Raw genomic sequence first — 26,061 nt, forward strand, 5'->3', positions numbered from 1 at the left:
GCTATAGCACCTATGTATATTAGCCTAATAACATAAAAATCTTCTAAGGCTTTTAAATGATAAACCTCAAAACTACTCGGCTCCTTACACAATCGTTTCAGCAAGTTAACAAAAATTATCTGACTGTATTGAAGTCGATTGCTAGACCCTGATTTAAAAATACAGTGTAAACTCCATATGATATCCTCCGATTTATCGACCTACAGCGTGGAAAATGGAAATCAATGGCTTTGGTCGTTTTAGCTTGTCTTCCATTGTGGGGCCGCCTTAGCTACCGACTCGTACTGATACTGTTCGGACATGGCTGTTTTGACAGCTATTTACACAAAGTAGTCGGGCGTGAGGAGGCATCAACCTGCCACCATTGTGACGCCGGCGTTGTTGATGACGCGCTCCACACATTACAGGATTGCCTAGCATGGGAGATGAACAGGAGGCCTCCACGACTGCTATAGGGCGAGGACGCTAAAAAGGTAGACTTCCATACAATGATACACCGTAAATAGCGTTACACCCACCCTCGATATCGACAATTATAATAAAAAGTACTTTTTAAGTTGCCGAAATAAGTTGAAACTTCGGAGCTGTGTACCTTATTTTGTCGCTTTATCGACCGAAATTTCTAAGAAATCCGTTCTTTTGTTTACAAATTGGGATTGTATGAGCGTGCTTTATCACGAAAATGCCTCAATATCGCAAGATATTAATAAAATAAAAAAAAAACAACGAATATATGAATAGGTATAGGCTAAATAGTCTCTACCAGAAATCTGTTCTATCTGACTTTCTTATCTATGCAGAGATGTTTTCTTAAAGAGGTTAAATGCAATGAATTAGTTGCGCTCGTGTTATCTTTTAGACAACTTACACTTATTTATCATGCCCAGTTTCTCATATGGTTATATTTTAGCTGTTATATACGCGTTACAAAACGTTCTGTTTGAAGTATTTTGTATGAAAAGGATACTCACTACTCAGCCCCTATTTTAGCCTATTTTAAGCTCGTCTGTTCACGATATTGTTTTCCCCCGAAGGGGTCTCAAGTGGTGCGTGCAAAATAGCAAAACAACATATACAATGTCTAATATACCTACGAACAAGTCTATTTAGCATCCATGTGGATTGGTTCTACCATTTTTGATAATAAGTAATTTTATTTTAGATTTTAAAACTTCCGAAACGCATGAAATAATTCTAATTATAAAACCGGCTTCAGTTGAATACAATATATATATGTTTAAAATGCAGATTAAACGGATTATACTTTAAAAAAAAATAGTGGTTCTATAACCCATAGGATCTAGTGAATTAGGTGCAATCAAATTTTTGTGCTTGACGAATGCGGTCCAAACGGACGACCGATGAAACTGACATTCCTAAGACCTAATGATTTCAACTCGAAGTTTTCACCGTACGACCAAGTGTTAAGTGCGGACCTAGAAAGGTAATTCTACTGGTGCACAGCCGTGATGCGAACGCACGACCATAGACAATACCATAGAATACTTTTGCTTGAAATAAACTCTATATTCAACTTGGTGAAGGCATTTCTAACCATTTACGCTTTTATTTAAAATTACACTTGCACATTGTAATTATTTCACTTATATTGGAATTGTGGCCAAATGTTTGTCAAGTTCTGTTTAAAAAACATATGAAAAACTTTTAGTAAAAAAAATCTCGTATTCAATAAGGTGTCACAAGTGTCTTCTGTATATTTCTTAAACCATTTAAATTCCTAAGGACGCCGTGCGATTTTAAGAGCACGTCTTATTATTAGCAGCTCGTAAGCCTTTATTAATGTTAGTCGAGACACGTGTTTTAACCCCAATATTAATTACCGTTCGCATAGCCTCGAGGCTCCATCGATGGCTAATTGGTGCACGTGGCTCGGACTTAATAACTAACCCTTGGCACACTTATCTTACAAGAACCACTATAGATATGCCGTCGAATAGAAAGACAGTTTCAACGCTCATGATAAAGTGGCATTAAATACTTCATTTCAATTATCCGCGATTGTTTGAGCAAATTTTGTATATTTTATTCTATCAAACTTATATAAGGATTTAAAAGCCATAAACGCCTACCATAACGCCACCACATTGTAGCATTTTCACGTGGAATTTTGAATTTGATTAAACATAAGACAATGTTTTTATTAAAACAGACTAAGTAAGTTAATATAAATAATTAATTCATTTTATTTTTAATAATCATAACATTTTTAATTAATACAAAACATGACGACCGATAAACGAACACGGCCTTAGAGCGATGCGCAGTATTTTTCCGCTTACCGATAAAATATAGCATTTTACATTTCTATGACTATTTTATAATGCTGTTTAATGATGGATTTATCAAAATCGACTCAGAAATAAGAAAGTGAACGGAAGTAATAAACAAGACGATGATAAGATACGAAATTTCACTTATACTACAACCAATTCATAGAAAGTTTTAGGATTCTTTCAGAATTTCTCCTTAAAGAAACATCTTTGCAATACTTTAATTGTATTTGGCTATTTTAAAATACATTTATCAACGAATAATTCTGGCCTACTAACCCATAAAAAGTGTGACTTATTAATGCTGTATCATTAGCGGGTATTAATGAAAACCTAATTGAAATTCATCACTTATTGTACCGCAACGATACGCTATTGACCCAAGATTAAAATAGCTATAACACTACTTCAGAGCTTTATACAGCGCTTTGTAAAGTTTAAATTACTTAATCGTATTTAACAAACTGATATTAGTACAAAGCTATGCATATGTCACCGCTGTATCATTATCATGCGCAGGATCATCTAACTACACGATTGATATCAAAAACAAACTGTCATCGCAATTCGCGCACCACTAACGCTGCCCACTCGCGTTACATCCTTGGCGTGACATCTAAACTGGAGTCAACAACCCGCGCTGAAACAAAAACTACAATAACTCTGCATTGACAGCCGGCGGCTATTCTTGAGCATGACGTAAGCTTTGCAGGCTTAAGCCGTACGTATTATGCTTATGGGATCAGCGAACTATACGGTCCTAAAAGCGCGCTTTTAAATTACATGTAGGTATTTTTTGATTTTTACATATACCATTTCTGAATATACAGATTTATATATTAAAATCACTGTAGTTTCGTGTCGAGCATTTGTAATGTTTAAACTACTTGTTGATTAACGTCATTATAATATGCCAACTACTTGATAACATAGATCGTTTATAGAGGAATACAGGTATTATTCTAGGTTCTATTTAATTGGGAAGTCTAACAAACATGTCGCCATACTGTGTTCATTAAAAATAGGTTTATTTTGTTGGCATCGTTGATAGTATCAGTCGTCACTTTCTAGTTAAAGTGTCTTCAATTTGTTGACTGATAAAATGTCACTACAGCGTCAGCAACATGGCCTGTTTTTTAAGGTGCAAGAATGCAAGTATGTTTCTATCGCTCGCGGCGTATCGCAGGCGCAATTTTAGCGGCCTTTAAACCCATCATGCGGTCGTTAAATACATAATAACCAGTGTAATTAGAGTTTTATTTGAGAACGCCACTGCTGGTAGCAATTTGTTATCAAAAAAACATTGACACTGAATAATTACAGGGATAATTTTCGCCCAACTTCTCCTTTATGGTTCGCCGACATTTTTAACTTTAGATAAATTCAAAATCAACGACTCACTAAAATTACAAAAAACAACAACAAAAATTTCTACCTCAAGACACTCAAAGCAAACATGCAAAGTGACAAAGAACGTTTGTACAAAACAAATAAAAAATGCGAAGAAACAAAAAAACAAACTCCCACGTGAAACTAATGATAAAAAGCATCTCCAACCACCCTATACAAAAGTATGTTGACGTTACATTTATATGAACTTAGGGTATTTTTGACAGAAAATACTAATTAATACAATAAATATAATTTAGGCTTTTAATTTTGCGAATATAAGAAGTATATATGTAAGAAGTTGTGGTGGAAAAATCTTATACAGTAGTTCATATAAACATAAGTCAGCGAACGAAACAAAAAAAACAACCGTAACCATAAGCCAAACGTTCTTATCGGGGCTCTACCTGGTGTGTTGCTGCCTATCCGAAGGCGGAGGCGAGGGTGCACGTGAAGTCGCCGTCGAATCTCGGGTCTCCACCGCCGTTGAGGGACTGCCGGTACCGCTGCCACCGAGCGCCAACGCCAGCCCGCTGATGCTGCCGACACACCACTACGTCACCACAGCCCTAGCGTCGAGCAACAAAACCTACCTGCTCCAACTTCACAGATCGGCCCATTGGAGCAGCTAAGTCCTCTAATAATGGAACTATTCGATACGCTATCGATGAACTAGTCATAATTACACAACCATTTATCGCTATCACTTCTAAATTTGAATACACGCTGATATCCCGCCAAGTTTTCTTTTTTTGGGCAATATTCCGGCTTAGCACCAAACAGCCGAGCGAAGCAGAACATTCTCAGCAGGGTGAAGATATACATAAGCGGTGTTGTTCAGTTAGTGGCAAGGCAACGAAGGTGTCAGTTATCAGGTAAACAAGCAAGCATATTAGTCATTTATTTATAGTTATCTTGAGTATATCCTACCATGCAGGACGTAATCGCAGTTGTATTTGAAGTACATTTCTCTGAAATTAACCTTAACATTGTAAGGAATTCCTGCGCGCCCATTGCGGGATATAAATCAGTTCACGACAACAAATGACGACGCTTCTCGCAATAGAGTTAAGGACTTATAGAGATGCCAATCACACGGTGAAATAGTCCGAGGTGAAGAGGAAGCGAAGAATCAGTCACGCATTAAGAGTGGGCGATGAGACGTAATTAGCGAGCAAGTCCACGTCAATGAACTAGAAATATGTCACAAAAGAATCAGTGTGGTAATGAGCCAAATAGCCGACTGCCACAGCCAGTATGTCGCCATAATAATTTCATATCGATACAATATTATTATGCTAATAAACAAGAACGTGATTTTCCATTAGCTATGAGTTGCGATTGTGAGACGATTAGTATTATTAAATAAAATGATTTATTAATACTCGACATAATTGAAAAACATATATTGACGGTGTTTTTTGTGCTCACATTTTAGTAATACGTATAAATGTTAGTAAAAACTGCTATAAAAACTTAATGTTTTCTTGCACAATTACAGTCAAAAATATGTAACTTATTTGACTTCCTTCAAGTAAATCCAAGATTATCTTTGTACGATGCAATAAAATTAAAATATCCCGGAATTAAACTAATTTCCGCGACTCGTTAACTCCTATAATGCAGTTCAGGTGACGTCAGGACATGAGGTCGTATTCGGGCGGAAGTTGTGAATTCGCAACAAAGGACATTAACAATACATTTTAGCATTTTATTACTTGTTTAATGTGTATCTATAGAAAGACAAACATGTTAATAATATATACACTATTTTAGTATTTATATCAAAACTCTTTATAATAAAACAAAGTAAGGGAGTGTTCAAAAATTATGTAACGAATTTGCGGGGAGGGGGGTTGGATTTGAATTGTGCGTTATTGTTAATATGATTTTCCCATACTTTATACCACATAAATGGTAACTTAAAGGTATAATAAGTCACTGGGTGGTACCGAAACGTTTACTATTGGGTACAGAAAAACGTTACGGAGCGTTATATAGGGCGGGGGGGCGGGGGGCAAGAATCTCCAAAAATTGCGAGACGTAATACTTGCACGCTCTCTAAGTACTTCAACTGTACTATGCCAATATTGTGAACTTGAAAGTATAAAATAAAAACCCGCTTCGTTTTTATTTCAGCATAAACTTTACAGCTGATAATTAGAAGCGTTTTGAAGATTAACCCGACAAAGACTTTCCTGTATAACTTGCGTCATCTTGCCAAAACTTTCCAGAAGCGTTTTAATGAGATTTAAATGTGCGAGACCAAAATACGGTGCTTAGAAAATAAACAATTAATATTACTGCCAATGCCTGAGTGGCAGAGAATCTCTGTTAGGTACCAATTGCATCATACCAATAGCTATATTTAGATCATTTCCGGCGGGGACAAGGTCATCTTCGAAGGTTAGAAAAGTGAAACGTTAAAATCTATAATCAAAAATTTAATTACGTACTGAATGTCAGTGTCTGTATAATTAAAATGCTGGGCCACTACAGACTAACCAATGTATTTTTTGCTTCTAAGATTATTACCATTACGCTGCCTTTGTACTGCCAGAAAATCATTCAAATATTTATAAGTGAACCCAAATAAAATTTCTTTTTGTTTCGACCTTTAAAATAGCTCAGGACCCATTGGTAAAAAAAATTCACGGCGTCCTTGATTTCTGAATCGATTGTAGATAATAGTAACTTAAATCTTTAACTTAAAGCTGTCTCCCCGAAATTAGTTTCTCCTTAATTTGCTTACTTTACTTCTTTTTAGTAACTCTTTGCTCGCCTTTTTAGTAACTTATGTAGTTATGTATATATAAAGATATAGAACATTTTACAGGGCTCCCCATAAAGATAAATCGCTTTTCCGGATTAGAAACTTACGCAATTTTTTAAAATATTGTTCCAATATTTCTGCCCATTAATACTATTGCAATAAATAATAATAAAAATATTCAAATTGGTTTAGTCTTCGAATTAAGAGCTTAGCAACATATTTTGCGATAGATTCTTATTTATATAGACCAGTATCATTTCAGTAGTGTCACCTACTAAAGTCACCTCTCTTTCACACATTCACAATATAACGTTATTCAGATCATAATGATTTCATTACCTATCTTTGCATTAATTGTCTATCGCAAGGAATATTTTCTTCGAGGAATTGCCGCTAGCTGCAATTCCACTGCTCTCGATTGACGTCCTGATAAAATCATTACTTTTATTGCAGTAATGAAACACGTGCTAAATGTATAGGAATGAGTCATATAAAATAGAACGATTGTATTCCATGTCGACATGCGATGTAGTCATAAACCTCAAACGACCCTATTCTAGGAAATATATAGCGAAACCTTTATGCATCGTTGTGAGAGATCCTATCATCAAACGTAAGTTGAAATAGTAAAAAGTAATCAGGTAATTCTAAGGAATTTTCATAACAAAAATTACATTCAAAGCGAATCAAGGATATTTAATTATACTCAAATGTTTAGTTTAAGATTGGGTTCGCCAAAAATTATTTACGGAAAGCTGTTATTAATAAAACTGAGAATTCCAGACTTCAATGGAATTTGTTAGTTGGCAAATTATCAAGTCCGATAGCAAAGAGTAACAAAATAGAATTGCAAGGGACAAATATGCAAATATTAAATCGCATTCTAAAGTCCTTCCTTCAAACCAATTGATTTAAAATAAGAATGTATCACGAAACAATTTACATTAAAAAGAGATCGTGATATAAGAATACAGTGCAAAGGTGTTTATACATTTTCATTCGGTTTCAAAGTAATCCGTGTCACAGACAGCAAAAACAAAATCGAATAACCCACTTTAGACCCCAAGTGTAGCTAAGCTTTATGGCCACAAGAAGTAAGTTAATTAACGTTATATCCTGGTAATAGCCTAAGTCATAAGCTACTGACACACTGACTGCTCCGACGCCATAAATGCCTGGTTTCAATTTTCTCAATAGCTTCTATAAAAGGTCAGAGTAAAATTGCAATATGCTCTTAAGAACATTCCAGAAAGAAGGAATACGAATGATAAAAGGAAACTAAAATAGCTTTCGAAACAAATCAAGACAAGATACACAACGAAAACGTGAAATGTCATAAACAAACCACAAAATATGAGAGTCGGTCAAGCCGGCGCTGTGATGTAAACTGAGCGATAACCTTCGACAAACGTCAAATAGTACAATTGTGATCGTGGTCGGAGCCGTGGAAGCAACAAAGGTACCCTTCAAGGGAGTGTTGTAAATCATACAAATGGTCGTTAGCAGCGCGTGCGCAGCCGATATAAATGTTATGTGGATATTATTTGAAAAAACAACCTTGTCTGACTATAAATAGAGACTATTTTCAGGAACTCTTGTATTGTTCAGGTGGCAAACTGTGAGTGGTAAATAGGAGAACAATTTTAGTGGACTTTATTTTTGAATCACGTTTTTTATTCGGAATTATAAAAGCCGAGTAAGGGAACAGGAAACATTTTTGTATGATTTTTTTAATTCAGTATATTCGGTAAAATTTTACAGAATAATAATATAGTTCTATTTTTTCACATAAAACACAATACAAGATAGCAGTGTCAGGGTATAACAGGGGTAAAAGCCTCTTCCAAGGCATTCCACAGTTTTATAAAAGGAAAAGCTTTTTTATAGATAATAATAACAACGCGTCAACTGAAAATGAAAATACTACGAATTAGCGATAAAAAAAATGCGACAAAACACAATCTATTAAAAAAACCAGTCCTCGATGACTGAAAATAACCTGTTGCTAAACCTATGATCCGTCATTTGAATTGCAAATGGCTGCGAAGGAATAGTAATGAATAAATTAACTCGATGCTTCCGTGTTTCTGCGCAATAGCCAATCATTTTGTATTGAAAATTAAACAATATTGTTTTTGTTATGTTTCATGTGAACTTTAACTTATTTTAAGATTAATCATAAACATTAAACGTTAAATATTGGTTGTGAACTGAATTACGAAAGGGAATTTTTCATTCTATTATATTTTTTTTTTATATAGAACAGGAGGCTCACCTGATGTTAAGTGATAAAGCTACATAAACTTAGAGAGGGTCGCGAGTGTATTGCCCGCCTTTTAAGAATAAGCCCACTTGAAGGTCCTCTCCATTGGGTTCACTTCTGTGTCTTCTATTAATATTCCGTTACTCACGAATGGGTATTGAAATAATATTTAAATAATTTATTATTATTTAAAATATTTTTTACGTTACTTTTAGCAAAACGTTGCGATGATGATGCGTCACACATGTTTAAGACAATACACTAATACAACTTGAAATGTTGTGTATAATAAATCTAGAGACATGAACGTCCAAACAGTAAACAATTGCTCATTTAATTGCGGAGGCGCCGGAATAGAAAGCAGAGCTGCAAATTAACGAAGATTGTTTATTTTCGCATTGGCTCCCAGCCTGTTGTATTCACCTTGACCGTTTCCCAGTCAGGGCACGAATGAATTGTGACCTATCGACTCTTTGAACGTTCAATTCAAGCATTTCTCGAGGGGCATTGACGCAGCTATTTCATCCAAGGAAATATTTTAGCCTAATTAATAAAGACTTATAAATTAACTATCTATATAACGTAAAATATGTTTTATTAGTCTATTTCCTTCACCCCTTGACTGAATTGTTTAACAATATATTCGATAGAAATGTAACTATATCGTTACGTTTACAATGATTAAATATAAAACTTGTTATCATATTATCATACCCACGCAATAGTATGTAGTTTAAATTAATAACAAAAAAAAATACGCTTTAGACAGACAGACTTATAGGTCTAACTTACATACAAATACATTCAAACTAGCTGTCTTCGGATATAAGTCAATGCAGACTCTATTGCTAGCTATCGATCTAATGTCGAAATATTAAATGAAATCAATTGTTAGAGGCTTTGTTTGCTTATTATTGTTCCCGTACACTTACTGTTCTTGAAATGAACAAAATGTAATTTATAATTATAATTCTCCACATAGCCGGGGCTGCGAGATCTCTGGTTATTTTTAATAGGGAAAACAAACAAACCCAATTTGTTTTCCCAATCAAGATTAAGTGTATAACTTAAGAGCGATTGGAATCGCCAACGACCAATCACTTTCCGTGCGGCTTGATTTTTTGGCGTTGCGTAGAGATTTTTTTTTTGGATCTCTTTGCATCTTTTACCGCATTTACCATGGCGAGTGACTATCGGTCATCAAGGTAGAATACAAAATAACATACGTATCACCTCGACATCCGTCGTTGAGTGACTGAGTGTTTTCTAAGGCCGCGCAGCACAAATGTGTGGAACCAGCTGCCCACTGAAGTATTTCCGAACCAATTCAACTTAGGGTAATTCACGAAAGAAGCTTACTAATTCTTCAATGGCCGGTAATGCAATTGACAGATTTTTGGCAATGTGAGTGTCCATAGGCGACGGTATCACTTAACATCAGTGTGCCTTCTGCCTGTTTGCCTCCTATTACATAAAGAGTGCGAGGTTGGCTTTGTAAATTCATGTGGCTACTTCTTAAAATTCTATAAAAGCATCGTTTTCATTCAGTACAATGATAAGTAGTAGTTAGCAACCCAGAACAAACAGAAGCCAGAATCGTTATACTGTAAACAATATATAGAAACACAAAGTATTCAATAATAATATCTGCAAACAACAAGAATCGTTTAGCTCAATATATTTACACGCATCAAGACATTCGCAAACATTGACATGGCAAACTTGCTACCGGCGCGGCGCGGCGCCTTCGCACGCGGGTAATGCATGCAACAAGAATTTTTGAGATTTATTGCTTAGTTTATTTTTTTTGGTGTAACATCTAAGATGTCGTACTCGAATTTAAGTAACAATACATATATGTAACTAAAAATCCTGTATTCAAGGGCACATTCTCGATCATAATTTAAAAAAAAATGCGCGCGTGCTTTTATGAAAGCAGCCCCAACATCTTTGCATAAATCAAAATCTATTTAAGATCTCACTCGAACCCCTATTAGTCCGGAAAAGATATAGATATAGTCATTGATGATAATGATAATACCTTGGCCCAAGATGTTTCCATCGTCTACTTTAATAATATATACAGATATATAACATTTATCATTGTTACACAAACTGGGTGTACTGGATTATAAGAATAATAAAATAAATAATGTGATGTAATTTAATAAATAATGTACGCGTTATATTGTGTCATTAAAAATACTACAACGTCTCGATTAATAATGTTGACCGTGTACTCATGTGAATTATTGAAACACGCAATGCTCCTGCGTCGCCCACTCGTTTACCAAATTATATTCGTGACGCACCTACTCTTCATATTTACACTTCAGATGTAACTATTGTATCTGATTCTCTTTTTAACTCAAGTGGAAAATCATATTTTTTTGATGTTAGGTTTGACCCGGGTGGATGTTTTTTCATATTTCCAATAAATATACACTAAATATAAATGTAGCATTTTAATGGTAAAATTTTAAAATCATTCCAGTAATTTTTGAGTATATTGAAATATAAATATATCTATAATTTGTCTTTGTTATTACTGCCGACTTCCTATGCCTGCGGCTTTAACCTCAATTTTGTTCAAATTAGCAAAAAAAAAAAAACAAACCAGTAGTTTTTAATATTAACTCGTTCTAATAGGTTAATAACAATCATTTAGTGGAGACTCTTATAGTTTATTTTTTTAGTTTTAAACCTACATTCTTATCTTTTATCAAATTTTTTTTATAATTTAACTTACAAAGCGATAGTTCCTCAACCTTTTCATCTCAGTTATATGATAGAAAATTCAATATGAACTCATTAAAATGAAAACGAACGATACCCTAGACACTTCAAGGACGGCCAGTGATCTGGCAACAATCGATTACAGGGGTGTCGCTAGGGTAACCAAACAAATGGTATTTAATAAGTTATTGATTAGCTATTACATAGAGGAAAAGGACTAGATGAAAAATTAAAAGGTTTAAATAATTAACTTCAGTGGTTAAAACACTAGCCGTGTAGGTATTAATAGATTACTCAATGTACGCAATAAACTTGTTCGTATAACGAAGGAAATTGGTTTTTTAAGATGTTATATAAGAATCGAGCCTGCGGGACGCCCAAAAAAGACAGTCGTCGCAGGCCATAGACACCCATTTTTAGTATATAGTATAAATATTTTATTTATTTTGCCGGCCTTTAAGGGAGGAGTACGCTCGAACTTTGAATTTTTGGAAGTCGTCTCTCTCGGAAAATCCCCGCCGGTAGTCGATTCCACAGTTCGCTAGTTCGCAAAAGAAAATGTCTTGTGGAACGGCCCGTGGCAGATTTTCAGCCATCAAGCCGATATATGTGATAAGAGGCAAACGGGAAGAAAGATCATCCGATGGTATATGATACGCCCATTGCCAGAAGGCTCGCAAGCCTTTAAAGACTGCTTACGGTCTTTTCTTAAAGCACTAAGTCGAATTGTGGAGAAACAACTCGAATTTATCCACAATGATGTTATTAAATAATAATAAGTTAAAACTTCAACTGGAGTGTGAAAATTGATACCTTCATTAGTGCTATACTTAGACAATTGAAGAGCAAGGTCAGATATTATCATCTTCTGTGAAGGCCTTGCATGATACAATGATGTAATTCAGTGTAATTAGTGACATAATTCAAACGTTACAAAGTATTAAGAAAATAATCTGCAGTATTAATGTGTGGATGACATGTTTCATGTTTGCTATTCCCTGAACGTGTGAAAAAGATAAGATACATACTATCTTATATGTATATATAAAATTCTCGTGTCGCGGTGTTTGTGGTTAAACTCCTCCGAAACGGCTTGACCGATTCTCATAAAATTTTCAATCATCAAAAAATACATACAACCCTAAATTTTCAACCCTCTACGATCAACCCCTATTTTTTATTATAAATGATAAACATGGCAAAACGACGTTTGCCAGATCAGCTTGTATATATGTATCTAGATTTAGTCTGTGGCATGAAGAGTAAAAAAATATATCTATAGGCTATGCTTCCATGCTTCAAATATGTATCACTGTATATATATTAGTGCAATAAAAATAGCTATGATTAGCAAATAAAATGACACAAACGAGTATTAAAACCATGAAAGCAGTTATGTTAAATACACATTTCAACAAGGTAATTTTACGTTGCTCGAGGGCGCAAGTAGACGCCCAATCGTTGTGCCAATTGTCTTCTGTCAAATGGATGTCAGATTCAATTGCAGCCTTCTAGATTATTCCAAACACGCAAAACAGATGGAAATTATTAGCGATAACGTCAATGGCTCCGAGTATATCGCCAAATCGTTTTTATCCAATACGAAGATGGACTTTTAGCCCAATTACTTTAGAAAAGCAATTTGCTTATTGACACGGAAATGCTTTTGTATGAAAAAGGGAGACTAAAGTAATTACTTAGGAGTTTTAAACAAATATATCAAAGAAAAAGTAAATGTTTTTTCTATAGCAAAATGGTTCTATCATTTTGTTATGTTATTTTAAAACTTTACAGGAGTTTGTACTTGCTGACATCATTTGTTAGAATAAAAATTTGAATATGACTTTGAGAGTGACTGTTCCATAATAATTTTTTTGCTGCCAGCCTGCAGCCTACCAGCCTGAAAAAGTAATTCATTCTTTAAATTACATTAAAAACATCCGACTCATATTACCCGTATTTGTGCGTACATATTGTATGCGTTACTATTTGCCTCACGTTGTAATATAATATAATGATACTGATTTGCGGACGTCGGCAACAATATTAAAGGCGTAATTAAATAATACAACTATAATATGGCTGTGTTAATGAGTATTCAATGTTGCATGGCCGTGAAACACAAATCCTATTAGAGCAAAGACCCCGTAAGTTGACACCAAGGTCGCGAGGGAAAGGTCGTCCGTCGAACTCCCTTCCGGGTTGAATAAGGGATGATTGATGCTCATGTCGACACACCATTAGCCCAGTTCAATGTCCGCGAACGAGGGATTAGAATAGATATTAAAGCAAAAAGAAATGACGTCAACCTGGTTTTTGTCGGTGTTTTTTAATCTTTATAAATATCCTATCAATACCTCGTTATAGGTAATGTATTTATTCCCAATTAGAAAGTCAGTCTTCATATTTATGTTCATGGAATATATACTAAAAAAACACAACATATGTTGTTATATCTTCTTAAGCCTCCATAAAGAATGAGACAGATACATTTCTGCGTCTGTTTGGTCATACGTCAAGCAGTCAATGTCTATGCCAAGGTACGGCAAGATTGCGCCTATAAACTAAGACACGGACGCGATGCACTATATACTTGCATATAAATATTGTGTTATAAATAATCGATTTATAAGCGAATAACTACGACAGTTTTGTGAGAAATATCTATTAAATTATAATTGTATTATAAATTGTGACTCTTACTCTGGCCAGTAGCACTACACTGCTATGAGGAATTAATTATTAAATAGGGCGCCTGGCAGATTTTGAGATTTGGCGTTACAGTAGCATGCTTCGCATCAGCTGGATCCAGAGAAAGATAAAAGATGGGCAAAATTCAAGGCAACAAACGGGCTGGTAGAAGGAAGAAGTCATGGTTTCGTAACCTAGGGAAGCGGACCACCAACACCTTGAGTAATACAGGCACCTGAAGAAGACGAGGAATTTCATTTAATATCCATAAAATTAAACTGAAACGAAATCCAATATGGGTATCTACTGCTAATCAGCATTTCACATCAAAGTTATCGCAAAAATATACACAAAACTTCACGTCAAAATTGTCATATTATTCAAGATCATTTGTTTAAGAAGGTCACGCAAAGTGATAAGCGAGCGGATAATTTCCGCTAATGTTCATCAACGCTTTACCACTAACGTATCAACATCCGTATGAATCACTTGTATGCAAAACGCTATGAGCTGGAAACAAACGAAGCTTCTAGAACAGTTTGATGCAACAATAATGTGTTTGTGGTTTATTCACTAATACCTTATTACACAATAAATACAATTCAAACTAAACTTTTTATTGTGTATTTTATAAAGATACGTTTTTGCGTTCTCTTCATGTTTATATGTGTGTGTGTGTAAGGAAAGTGTGCTTCTCCTCCAGTCTCGACCAGACGAAGAGCCATCAATCTATATTTTTTTTAAAGAACGTGGCAAACAGGCTAATAATTGGTTAAATGTACCTTATGTGTGTATAACCTAAACTATTTGAAAGCCTAGTCCTTGATAAACGTATCCTAGCATTAACATCCACAGCAAATAACTTGGCATTTGAAGACGTAATTATTATTTATAGGATATTTCAAATACTATATGTTCTCATATTATAATGGCATTAAAAATGCATTTGCGGCTAATAGCTGTGAGCGCAAAAAACGAAACCTACATAATATTTTATTTCCTTGCACAATTATTGATTGTGGTGTCAAAGCAAAAACGTAATGCATTGATAAACATAAGGGTATCAAATAATGTTAATATTCACGACGTTTTCAGAATATAAATACAATTAGAAGCTTTTTTATATATCAATGTTTATGCAACAGTGTAGCATGCGTTGCTCCAGTCAGGGATCTTGCGTTCAAACTCTGATTCTGCACTTGTGGAATCAGCTGCCCACTGAAGTATTTCCGAACCAATGCAACTTAGGGTCCTTCAAGAAAAGAGCATACAAATTCTTAAAAGGCCGGCAACGCACTCGCGAGTCCTCTAGCATCGAGAGTATGGGCGGCGGTATCACTTAACATCAGGTGAGTCTCCTGCCCGTTTGCCTTCTGTTCAATTAAAAAAAAAAAATTAATGGATTATCTTATCTACTTGTCTGTAGATAAACAATCTTAGAAATAGACAAACGTCGTATGTCTATAAAGGGTTGTACGGCCACTGGTTCATTAGAGAAATTGTATATTTACTCGAACTTACTTCAAATTTTAAATTTAAAAAAAATTTAGAATGCTGTAGTATATATAATTATAGTCAATAGACTTAGCAATATAACTCAAAACACATTTTATTGAAATTTAAAAACAAGCAAATAAATATAATATAAGCATAATTGAAAAATATGCAATGCTGCTGATATTTCAATACAAATAATTATTATTTCATTTCAATATGCAAATTAAGGATTCTTTGAAAACGGTCAATAGAAATATTCACTACACAGCAAAAATATCATACAAATCGTTCGATATATATTATTTAATTAAACTGCAATATTTAAAAAAACATTAGACTATCTTAATCAAAATTTTATAAATTCGCTACCAGTTGCACTTCTCAACAATGATTACATAAATCAAACAATTATAAATTATGCAAACAGACATCATCTTCATATAATTCGTGTTCGAATATATAGGATTACATTCTGTATTCGAATCAGAATTCTCGTCAAGAACAGGTTTCTTGCATCTATGGAGCGTCAATGTTTCAATTGGTTTGTGAGGTTTTACACGCAATTTTAATGGTTGAATAGTTATGTGTATATAATAATAATAATAAAAAAATTTATTGTTTCTCAAATTTTTACATCATTAAATGAGTATGAGACAACCCCCTACATACCTTCTATACTAAGGCCAGTATATGTCACTGGCCTTAAGTATAGAAGTTAATTATTTAAATCTGTTCGACGTCCTGGCGGATGGAGTTGGCATCACACCAACTTCCTTCATATTATTGATATATAAAATAAATAAAAATATTCATATGTTAAAAGCGTACAAGAGCCTTGAGAGTCTTTCATGAAAAAAAGAAAAGATAGAAATATCACGTAAACAATGTAAAAAATGTACACTTAGTATTCATTTTTCTGTATATAATAAAAATATATATAAACCTATCCAAAGCTTCGAAAGAACATTAAAGTTTTTATATATTCGTTTTAAATTATAAACATTGCACACCGTCCTCAAAGCGAACGATGAGGTCATGTTATAAAAATACTTGGGCGGTAAAAAAATTGCATGTTATCTTGCAGTACAAGGACCCCAGACGAATATTCGAGAATATCCCATCGATATCGCGACAGCTGCATATTAAACCTGATAAACTTTAAAGGGCATTAATGATAAGGCAATATTCTAAGTCCAATTTTATTATATACAAAAGGTTACTTTACGATATAAAAACAACAAAGAAATCAAACATTTGAGCCCAAATCTTTTCTTAGTTTCGAGTTTAGGTAAGACTTTCATCTCTTGTACTGATACACAGATACGGATATTGAAGTTCTTTGGGCATGAAAATTCTTTAGAATCTACGGGCTTGTCATCCGGGGCCATGTGGACGGGAAACGTCCGCATCCGGGCACGTCCCTTGGACCACTTTCATTAGTGCAACACGAAACAACGATTTTTTTAAAGAACAAGGGGCAAACGGGCAGGAGGACCAGAAACAGATCAAGACCATTCTGAAACGTGTGCAACTGCTTGCTTGTGTGTTGCTTACGAAAGACCAGCATACCTCTCTGTGTATATATGGGTCTCAACTCATTCAAGGCACTCTGCTATAGGACTTAACGCGAACATACAAACTAAAATTGACATTAGTCTCGACAATTCTACGCACCTACATGGTTGGTCCATGTAGGTGCAAAAGAGGAGTTTAAAGTTACTTTCACGCTCTACCGAGACAATGTAATTAAACGAGATATGTAGGCAAAAATAATGCATTTATTACGTTGCTGTGGAATGTTGTGTAGCCAATTCATTAGTCTATGGCATGTAATATTACCTACATAATACTTAATAATTCTAGTTCACATACCTACTTGAATCAGCAACGTCGTTAACGATACGACATAACATAATAAAATTAACTTAAATAATTATTGATATTATGATATTAATGCTCGAATTCGATGTACCAATAAAATATATTTTAGAATAAGTTTCTAATACCTCATGAAAATTATTTATTTTATGGTACTAAGCAAATATATAGTACCTATTGAAGATTCATTGCACGTCGGATGGTGAGTTATCTAGGACGGAGTGTCTAATTAGAGCACACTATCACTGTTATAAATATTTGATAGAGATTAGCATGTAGATTAAGGTCGGGATTTTCAAATATTAGCAACGCCTCAGTGCCGTAAATATTATTCGGAAGTTGTTCGCTAGGAAGTCATCCATTACTATGGCATGTCAACCATATAGATTGGCGGCATACTGAAATGTCTTTCTATATTTCTAAATATTTCGTACATATTTTTCTTAGCAAGTCCTTGTGCCCATCTGACATCAATTGGGCCGGTTCGATTATGACGATTGAAAATGCATGTTATGCATATAAAAATAAAATACTGTAAGCTACGGTACACTACCACAGAAAAGCATAGGTTAATACTGCTCTATACTAAATACGAGCAGAATATACTACTTATTTTGATTCAAAAATCAGTAAAGCAGAGAGAAGAAGAAGATCAACTAAAAAATATGCACTGTAAAAAAAGAGCGGGCAGAAACCGATGGAGACAAATTATTTGCACTAGCTCTTCTATTCCTAACCACGATACTCAGATACATGGTCTCAATGAAGAGAGATGGGTAAATACGTTGTTCTGGTGCAATACCTATCTTTAAAGGTCTGATTGTTATCAAATATCAAAAACGAGTGATATCCAATATAAATATTTTCCAAGGACAATATAAGAAACTAATAGGACCCGGATACATTACGTGTATATTTTTGTCTGGGTAAGCGTCTACGTTATCTACTTAATAATCTGAAGAAAAAATGATGTAAGGGTAAATAACATAAAAAACTTAAATTGATGTAAAACACGTGATAGGCTGATTGTCATGTGTTGATTTCACGTGTTTAACAAATGCAAGCAAGATATAATAGCTGTTTCAAACAGGTTGCGTATTAAGGTAAGATAAACCGAATAATTAGTGGAACTTTTTTTTACAGTTTAATTACTAACAAACAAATATATATTTATAAGTGTACATTGAATAAAATTATATTCAATAAATGGTTTTAATGGAATTTCTGCATTTACTCTAAAGTTTTCGATGTGGAGGTAATAATAAATATTTTGAAATAGTTAAGTAATACATAAATACAATTATTAATAAAACAAAAGATGTCTCATATCGATAATTCCTAATTACAACTAGCGAGAATAGTTTATTATATATGTAACAGACAAAACGGACCTCCATACTTAATTTGAATTTAGCTTGAATTTACGATATATATACAAAAATAAAATGGTTAGGTACAATGTGTAGATGAAAGAGTGAGTCTACGTAGATAACCTAAAATATGATTACTTTCAAACCACTATAGAGTTATGTACAAGCAATAGCCCTTTAATAGTGTAGTACAAAAGGTCGATCGAGTACGGAAGGACGCCCAGTTTTGCGCAACGCCATTGTTTAGTTTCTACATTACTCATTTCTTGATCTACATTCGCAGTGACCAATTATAGCAGTCAGCATTACTTGTAACAAATCATTTTACGCACAAAGGGATGGGACGCATTTTACAATCACTGAAATAAATAGTCCCACCAATAATAAATAGTACAATGTGATTTATTTATTTAATTATAAGTAATCTAACAGCTTATACTTATTATAATACAAAACACTAAGACAATACAGAAAGCCAAAACAGATTACACAGATAAACAATTTATGTATAAAAAACAAAAAACAAGCAAGCGCATTAAAAGACAAAGATACAAAATAAAAATAAAAGAATAAAATTGAAAAAAACTGAAATTTGTCATTTAAAAGCAACAAATAATACTAAGAATTTAAAACTACTACTTAAAAAAATCAGAGTCTTCCCGCTTCTCCAAGTACTTCTTGACATCTCTCTTTTTGAGGTGGAAAAGATCAATGTCCTGACAATGGTTATCATAGCTCGATAAAACCCGAAACATAGGTGATAATTTTTAACTTTTAAGTCAATAAAAACTTTATACCATATCTCACAAATTAACAGTCGTGGAAACCGGGGTTAAAAGCTAGTATTAAACTAACAAAGGTTTTACATAATATGAAATGTGACTTGCTGATTCTATTCAACGGTATGTAATATTACAGGTTGCTCGTTACAATAAAAGGCATGACAAAATTCTACTTTCCGAAAACGACTTTAGAAACTGGTGTTGTCAAATTACATACAATTGATTTTTCGTAAAAATAATAATTTATGAATCTCTTATTTCAATAGTTTTATAAAAATAGACAAAATAAATAATGATTGTTATTTTTGTTTGATGAGATCCCGTTGCTCCCTGACACAGCGGGGAAGACACTTTTGCTTCATTACAAACAATTATTTCGAAGCCAGAACTTAATGGCATCAAATTAGGTAGGCGGGTCTGTGGTACGATATATTATAAACGTCAATAGTTTGAAAAACTATCAAAGTTCAATGAAAAACATAAATCCCACTACTATGTAGCCTTTACTTAGTGTTAAACATAAAAAATGCTTTGTAAAATCTTAAAATAGATCTTGTTTTCTATGTTGGCACTGAAAAGCGAAGTCGTGTTGTTAAGATGCGAAACACGTTTCCATTGAAATCGCTGTGACATTCAAAGAACAGGTTGACATTTGTAATTCTAAGATAGAAACCTGGCGATAAATAAAACGTTGATACTTCACGAAGAAATTTAGACTAAGTACAAATTGTTCATCAAAATATCAATTGTTATTGCTACTGCAGTCGGCTCACCTGATGTTAAGTGATACCGGCGCCAATGGACACTCTCAATGCCAGAGGGCTGGGAGTGCGTTGCCGGCGTTTTAATTGGTACGCTCTTTTCTTGAAGGACCCTAAGTCGAATTGGTTTCAATTTGATATGATTTATTGCGACTTAAAATCAATTAAAACTATGTATACAAGAAAAAAACACCTTTGGTTTTTCGGATATCCACTCTTGTTTACCACGATTACTTAAAATGTATCGTCAAGTTATCTGTCGTAATAAATTCGTGTTTATTGAAGTGTTGTTTAAGTTCTCGAATCAATTCCGCCAAAGTTTGACGCTCACAGCAAGCTCGCTTATGTTTGGCACGTGAACTTTTGAATTGGATCGAAGAGCAGAAGCTCTAGTATAATTGTAACTTCTTGAACTATATTTTATGCAAAATATTTTTTTATACCATTTCTAATATAAATAGTAAAAAGAAAGTTAATTGAGGCGCCTGTAATAATTGTTTTTCGTTCCCATAAACAATATAGTCCGATAGATAAATTAAATGAAAGATACTGAATTTCAATCCAAACTCAGAGAAAATAATGAATACAGCAAAACAATATTGTGGTCATGCAATATTTAAAGCTCATTACAACAGCGGGGGCAAGTAAATTCTATTCGTATGGACAATATGATTGTAGATTACGTTCCATATCAATCAATGTAATAACAGTAATTCGTATTTGACACGCAACGGGCCCGGTTGAGGCTAAGTGGTGGACGTTTCGCAAAGTTAGGCGTGCCTTGGTGGTCGAGAATTAACTAAAGGCACCGTGGTTTTCTCAAGCACATCGACGATCGTAAATTAATCAATAAAGTCTTTTATAAATTTGACGAATATTCAAATGATCCAATCTAAACTTAGCGATTAAAAAGAGTGGCGGAGAGTTTCTTGCCAGTTCTTCTTGTCCGCTCTACGCCCTTGGCTTGCGACTGGTAGTAAATGTAAATTTAAAATTAATTTTAACATTTTTTTCTGTTGACGGTCATAAGTGTACTTGATTGTCTATAATAATCAAGTTATATCGATTATATTTTTATTCGAAAATTAATCACTTGTAGTCGCTGCGCCAGCGCAATATTTAATAAGAAACTTTTTATACTCCTATTTAAATTTGCGAGGTTAGTTAAAATTCAGTTATGGAATACGTCTTTTGTGCGATGATTGACAGCTGAGCAGGTAGCTTACATCCAATGCCACAGGTCAACGAGTTAAGTAGTTAGTTGCGTCAGCATTTTGCACATTTTGTATTATGACATACGTCAAGTATACATTTAGCTAGCCCGTTATTTGTTATGTGCATAGTTCTGAATCGGAGAAATACGCATATAATATATGTTGGAGCAATGGCGCTGGTATCAGCTGCAATCTTCATTATTTAATAACTTCAAATCCGTTAAGATCTACAAATTAACAGACTATTTGATAATCTGTAGTAATGTAATAGTCTTTATTACATATGTTGAAGCAATGGTATTAGAGTCAACTGTCATTGCTCAGATATATATACATATTATGCATATTTATAGGATTCTGAGATGTTTTCTTTACAATAAGAAACAGCAAAACTTTTAAAAAGACACATATTTTAATTATTTTTTTCGAAATATTAATCAATACTGACGTTTTCAATTTAAAGAAGAAAAAATCAATTAGTACGGACTTAATCTAATTCCTGATATAATAACTATATCATCAAACTTATTCGAAATTATAGTCATTTAGATTTAAAAGAATTTATTGCTATAAAACGTTTCAAATATTTTAATTTACTTACTCTATCTGCACCGTCATAAGTATATATGTATTCCTTATTAGGAATCAAAACATTTTCAGTGTATTTCTGATTTAATGATTAAAATACTGTTTGAACAAAAATTCCTAATTCCGTGTAGGCCATTTTATCTATTATGTATTTGTTAGCGAAAGTGCAGTCTCCTCGCACAGATTTTATACGGAAAATGATCCTTCTTTATTACATAATTATGTTATATTATTGATGGTTGCATTTTATAAGAACCCAGCAGAATTATTAAATGAATTTTCATACTATTAAATTGGTCACGCTTTGCCGATAGCCATAACAATAACAGGCTACATATTAAAATCGTTATTATCTGTATGATCTAAGTGTCGACTATTGTTCGCAAGACAAGAACAAGGCCATAACAGTGCCGTAACGAATTCAAAGGAGTATAATTCACACATAAAGGCTTATCGTGTATTTCATACAGAAGAAAGTAGAGTTTAATACTTGTATATACATTAATATATAAGTATCAAGAGTTTAGTAATAACGAGGAAATTAAATTAAACCTACATATAAAAAATATTTTTTATAATTTTCTATTATATTATATCTCTGACAGCTCCGATTTTTTCAGCAGCTTGCCTTTAATTCGTCATCAGCACGAAAAGAGGACAGTGCACGTTTGTGTACACTTTTTTCTTTATGTTCCGATGATATGTGTATTTGCTAAAATATGTTTTTCTTATGAGAAGAAAATTTTAATTATATTTTTTATAGATCAGGTGGTAAACAGACAGGATGCTCACTTCATGTCCCATGGGCAATCACAATGCAAACGCTCGCAATTAATAGATAACCGATATTTAAACAAGTGAACATCCAAAAAATTTAATGCTGTATATTAATAATTACTAAGTACTATACTAATAATACTTCACATTTTTATCTTTCATCTCTCTGATCTACCTCACAAAGATATTTCTTCTGACAACTCATAGCACATAAATTTAAACTTTCCTTGAAACAACAACTTAAAGGATATTGCCACCCGCGGAACAATAACCTACCTCTATGATAAAACATGCGGGCTCTCGATATTAAGTTTTGATTACATACAACAGCTGGTACATCGGTGCCTCAGTACTGATAACAATTAAAGTACCTACCAAAATAAGATAATAAGGTTTTTAGAAACGTTTTAACAATTTTTTACGATAGAATGTTAAAACTATTTTAGTGAAATACTGGTCATGTCCACATGTTTTAGGGACGACACCGCTTTTTATATTGTCGTATATATGTTATTTTTGACATGTATTTGTCCTTATTTTGTGGTCCAAATAAAAAAAACTAACGAAATAGTTCACCAGCTTGCTTTAGCCTAGACCCAAAAAGTCAACTGTATGTATCAGGTGAGGCTGATAACCTACTTGCCTTTTTTTAATAGAACAGGGGGCAAAAAGGCAGGAGACTCACCTGATGTTAAGTGATACCGCCTATTAGATTTACGAATGATCATCAAACAGAAACAGATATCTAAGATAGAGGCCCTAAAAACGTTGTTAGTGGCACGGATTTATTTAATTTTTAAACTAGTCCTTTGTAAATCTGATTCTTGCAGTCGCTGCGCTATGATAACATAATTACAATATTAAGAAACAAAGCGCTGTATCTCAACTTGAGTCAACTAAGCTTAGTGTAAATAAAAGCATGTAACAGAGATTACACACATAAAATATGTAATCTAGTTGCGTCAGCGCACGCAATTGCGTACGAGACAACAAAGGTACAGAGCCTTCCGTAGTATTTGAATAATTGTTAATGCCATAACGATTAAAGGCAATTGAAAAACCGATAGACATAAGGCAAAGTAAGTTTTTATAAACTGTAATTAACAATGAAGAGTATGCACAATTATTACATCTCTTTCTGTCCGATTGTGTTTACGCTAGGATGCAAAGAGACTGACATAGTTTGGTTAAAAAGGTGCATTTGGACCGAATAGCGGGGTGATACTTGAATAGGACTTGTTCTTTGATATATTTGATAGTCCGTCTAGGCTTCACTTTGGCTGACTTTTGTATGGAGATTTGTATGGTATGACATATTATGAGAGGATTCCATCATGAAGTAACCGCCAACGGCCTAACCCAGTGTGTTTTATTAGAACATTTATTCACTTTTATTTTTCATTAATGATTCACGTACTGTAAATCGTTAACAAATTTCTAGCAAATTCTTTCTAAAAAGGAAAAATATTATAAGTATTTTTTAATTTTTTATAATATAATAAGAATTTTAGTATAAGGTGGAGTATGTCACATAAAATTCGGGAAGAGAAACAGGGCCTCACCAATCCAAGTCAAGTCTGAGACAAGAAACTTAGATATGCATTTTGTGTCTTCGTGGGCCGCGCCGTACTGAAATTATTTAGACATTAAACAAAAATAAGACAAATAACGAAATTCAGCATCGTTTTTTCGTATGTACCGTAACAATAAGATTTAATTGATTATATTGTATTATAAATCAAGTTTTGGTATTTTAATAATCCATTTTTAATCTCTATATTGGTTGTTTGGAAAAGATCGCTTAGCTGTGATGGAACCGCCTGTTGTAATATTTTTTTTATATTATTTAATTCTTGCTAAAAAAGCTGTGCCTAAAATAAATACATTTATTAAAAGTTTCTAATCAGTACTGGCAGCGCCATCCTCATGCCATTGGGACAATATTCTGATATAGCAAAGCGCCACCTATCGGATAAGACTATCAACGTTCACAGCAATAAATTCATGAACTTTACTTGGCTTTACACTTTTCACAAAACGATGTAGATGGCGCTATTACAAAAACTATAATTTACACTTAATACGAACTTAATTCGGCTTGTTTACTGAATACAAAAACGACTAGAAATTACAACGAAAAATTTGACTTTTTAATGGAAACCGGGTGTTAAACTACTCAACGAAAACTGGCATTCATTCATAAAATAGATAAACACAAACATAGTATATTAAGAAATAAACAAATACGCTTCTCCTAGTAAACCTCCTTATAAACTTAACTTACGGATGATGTATGATCATTTCAGTAATTTATTTAAATGATGGGCCACATAAAGTACAAAAATATACAATCATAGACAGTAGTAGTCATATTACACATGTTATCCAAAGATAAAAACTTTCTTCAAAATTAATAATTACTGGGATTAAAAAAAATATGGTGCTTGTAATTGAATGGTAAACATTCTTCTTCACAAGGGTAAAAAAAATATAAAAAGAAACGCCCGAACAGGGACTTGAACCCTGGACCCTTGGATTAAAAGTCCAATGCTCTACCGACTGAGCTATCCGGGCCGATGAGCATTGAACTGAAAATATGGATAACTAATTGCTTTTGAGATATAACACATAACCATCTACACTTATGAATTAAATCTAATATATATGTAAATAAATAAATATTTAAATTGAACAATATTTTTTAAAAGTTAAAACGAAACACCTTTTAGAAAACAGAAAAAATATGATTCTAATGTTATACAAAATATGTTTTTACATATGGTTTTTTTATGTAAAAAGTGGCATATGGGTACATTGCCAGAAGGCTCGCAAGTTCGTTACCGGCCTTTCAAGAATTGGTACGCTCTTTTCTTGAAATACCACTAAGTTGAATTGGTTAGGAAATACTTCAGTGGGCAGCTGGTTCCATATAGCGGCGGTGCGCGACAAAATTGCCTTAGAAAACGCTTAGTTGTGAAACGATGGACGTCGAGGTGATACTGATTGTATTTTGTATTCTGCCTTGACGTACGATAATGAAACTCAGCTGCA

General features: G+C 33.7%; 1 protein-coding gene and 1 non-coding gene across 3 annotated transcripts in view; both read right to left on the minus strand.

Moving 5' to 3' along the window:
- LOC110993127 (protein bunched, class 1/class 3/D/E isoforms) overlaps nucleotides 1-26,061 on the minus strand; it is a 133,971-nt gene that overhangs the window by 61,750 nt on the left and 46,160 nt on the right. The window contains exon 2 of one of the 2 annotated variants that reach the window (XM_022259255.2): nucleotides 4,088-4,219. The exons of the other annotated variant lie outside the window; for it this stretch is intronic. Coding sequence (XP_022114947.2) covers nucleotides 4,088-4,219 — 132 coding nt within the window. The remainder of the gene's footprint in view (nucleotides 1-4,087; nucleotides 4,220-26,061) is intronic. 2 annotated transcript variants of the gene reach the window in all.
- Trnak-uuu lies at nucleotides 25,512-25,584 on the minus strand. The gene has a single exon. It is a non-coding gene; the product is annotated as a tRNA-Lys (tRNA).

The sequence above is a fragment of the Pieris rapae genome, chromosome 20, assembly GCF_905147795.1.
Source record: "Pieris rapae chromosome 20, ilPieRapa1.1, whole genome shotgun sequence".
Classification (NCBI taxonomy): domain Eukaryota; kingdom Metazoa; phylum Arthropoda; class Insecta; order Lepidoptera; family Pieridae; genus Pieris; species Pieris rapae.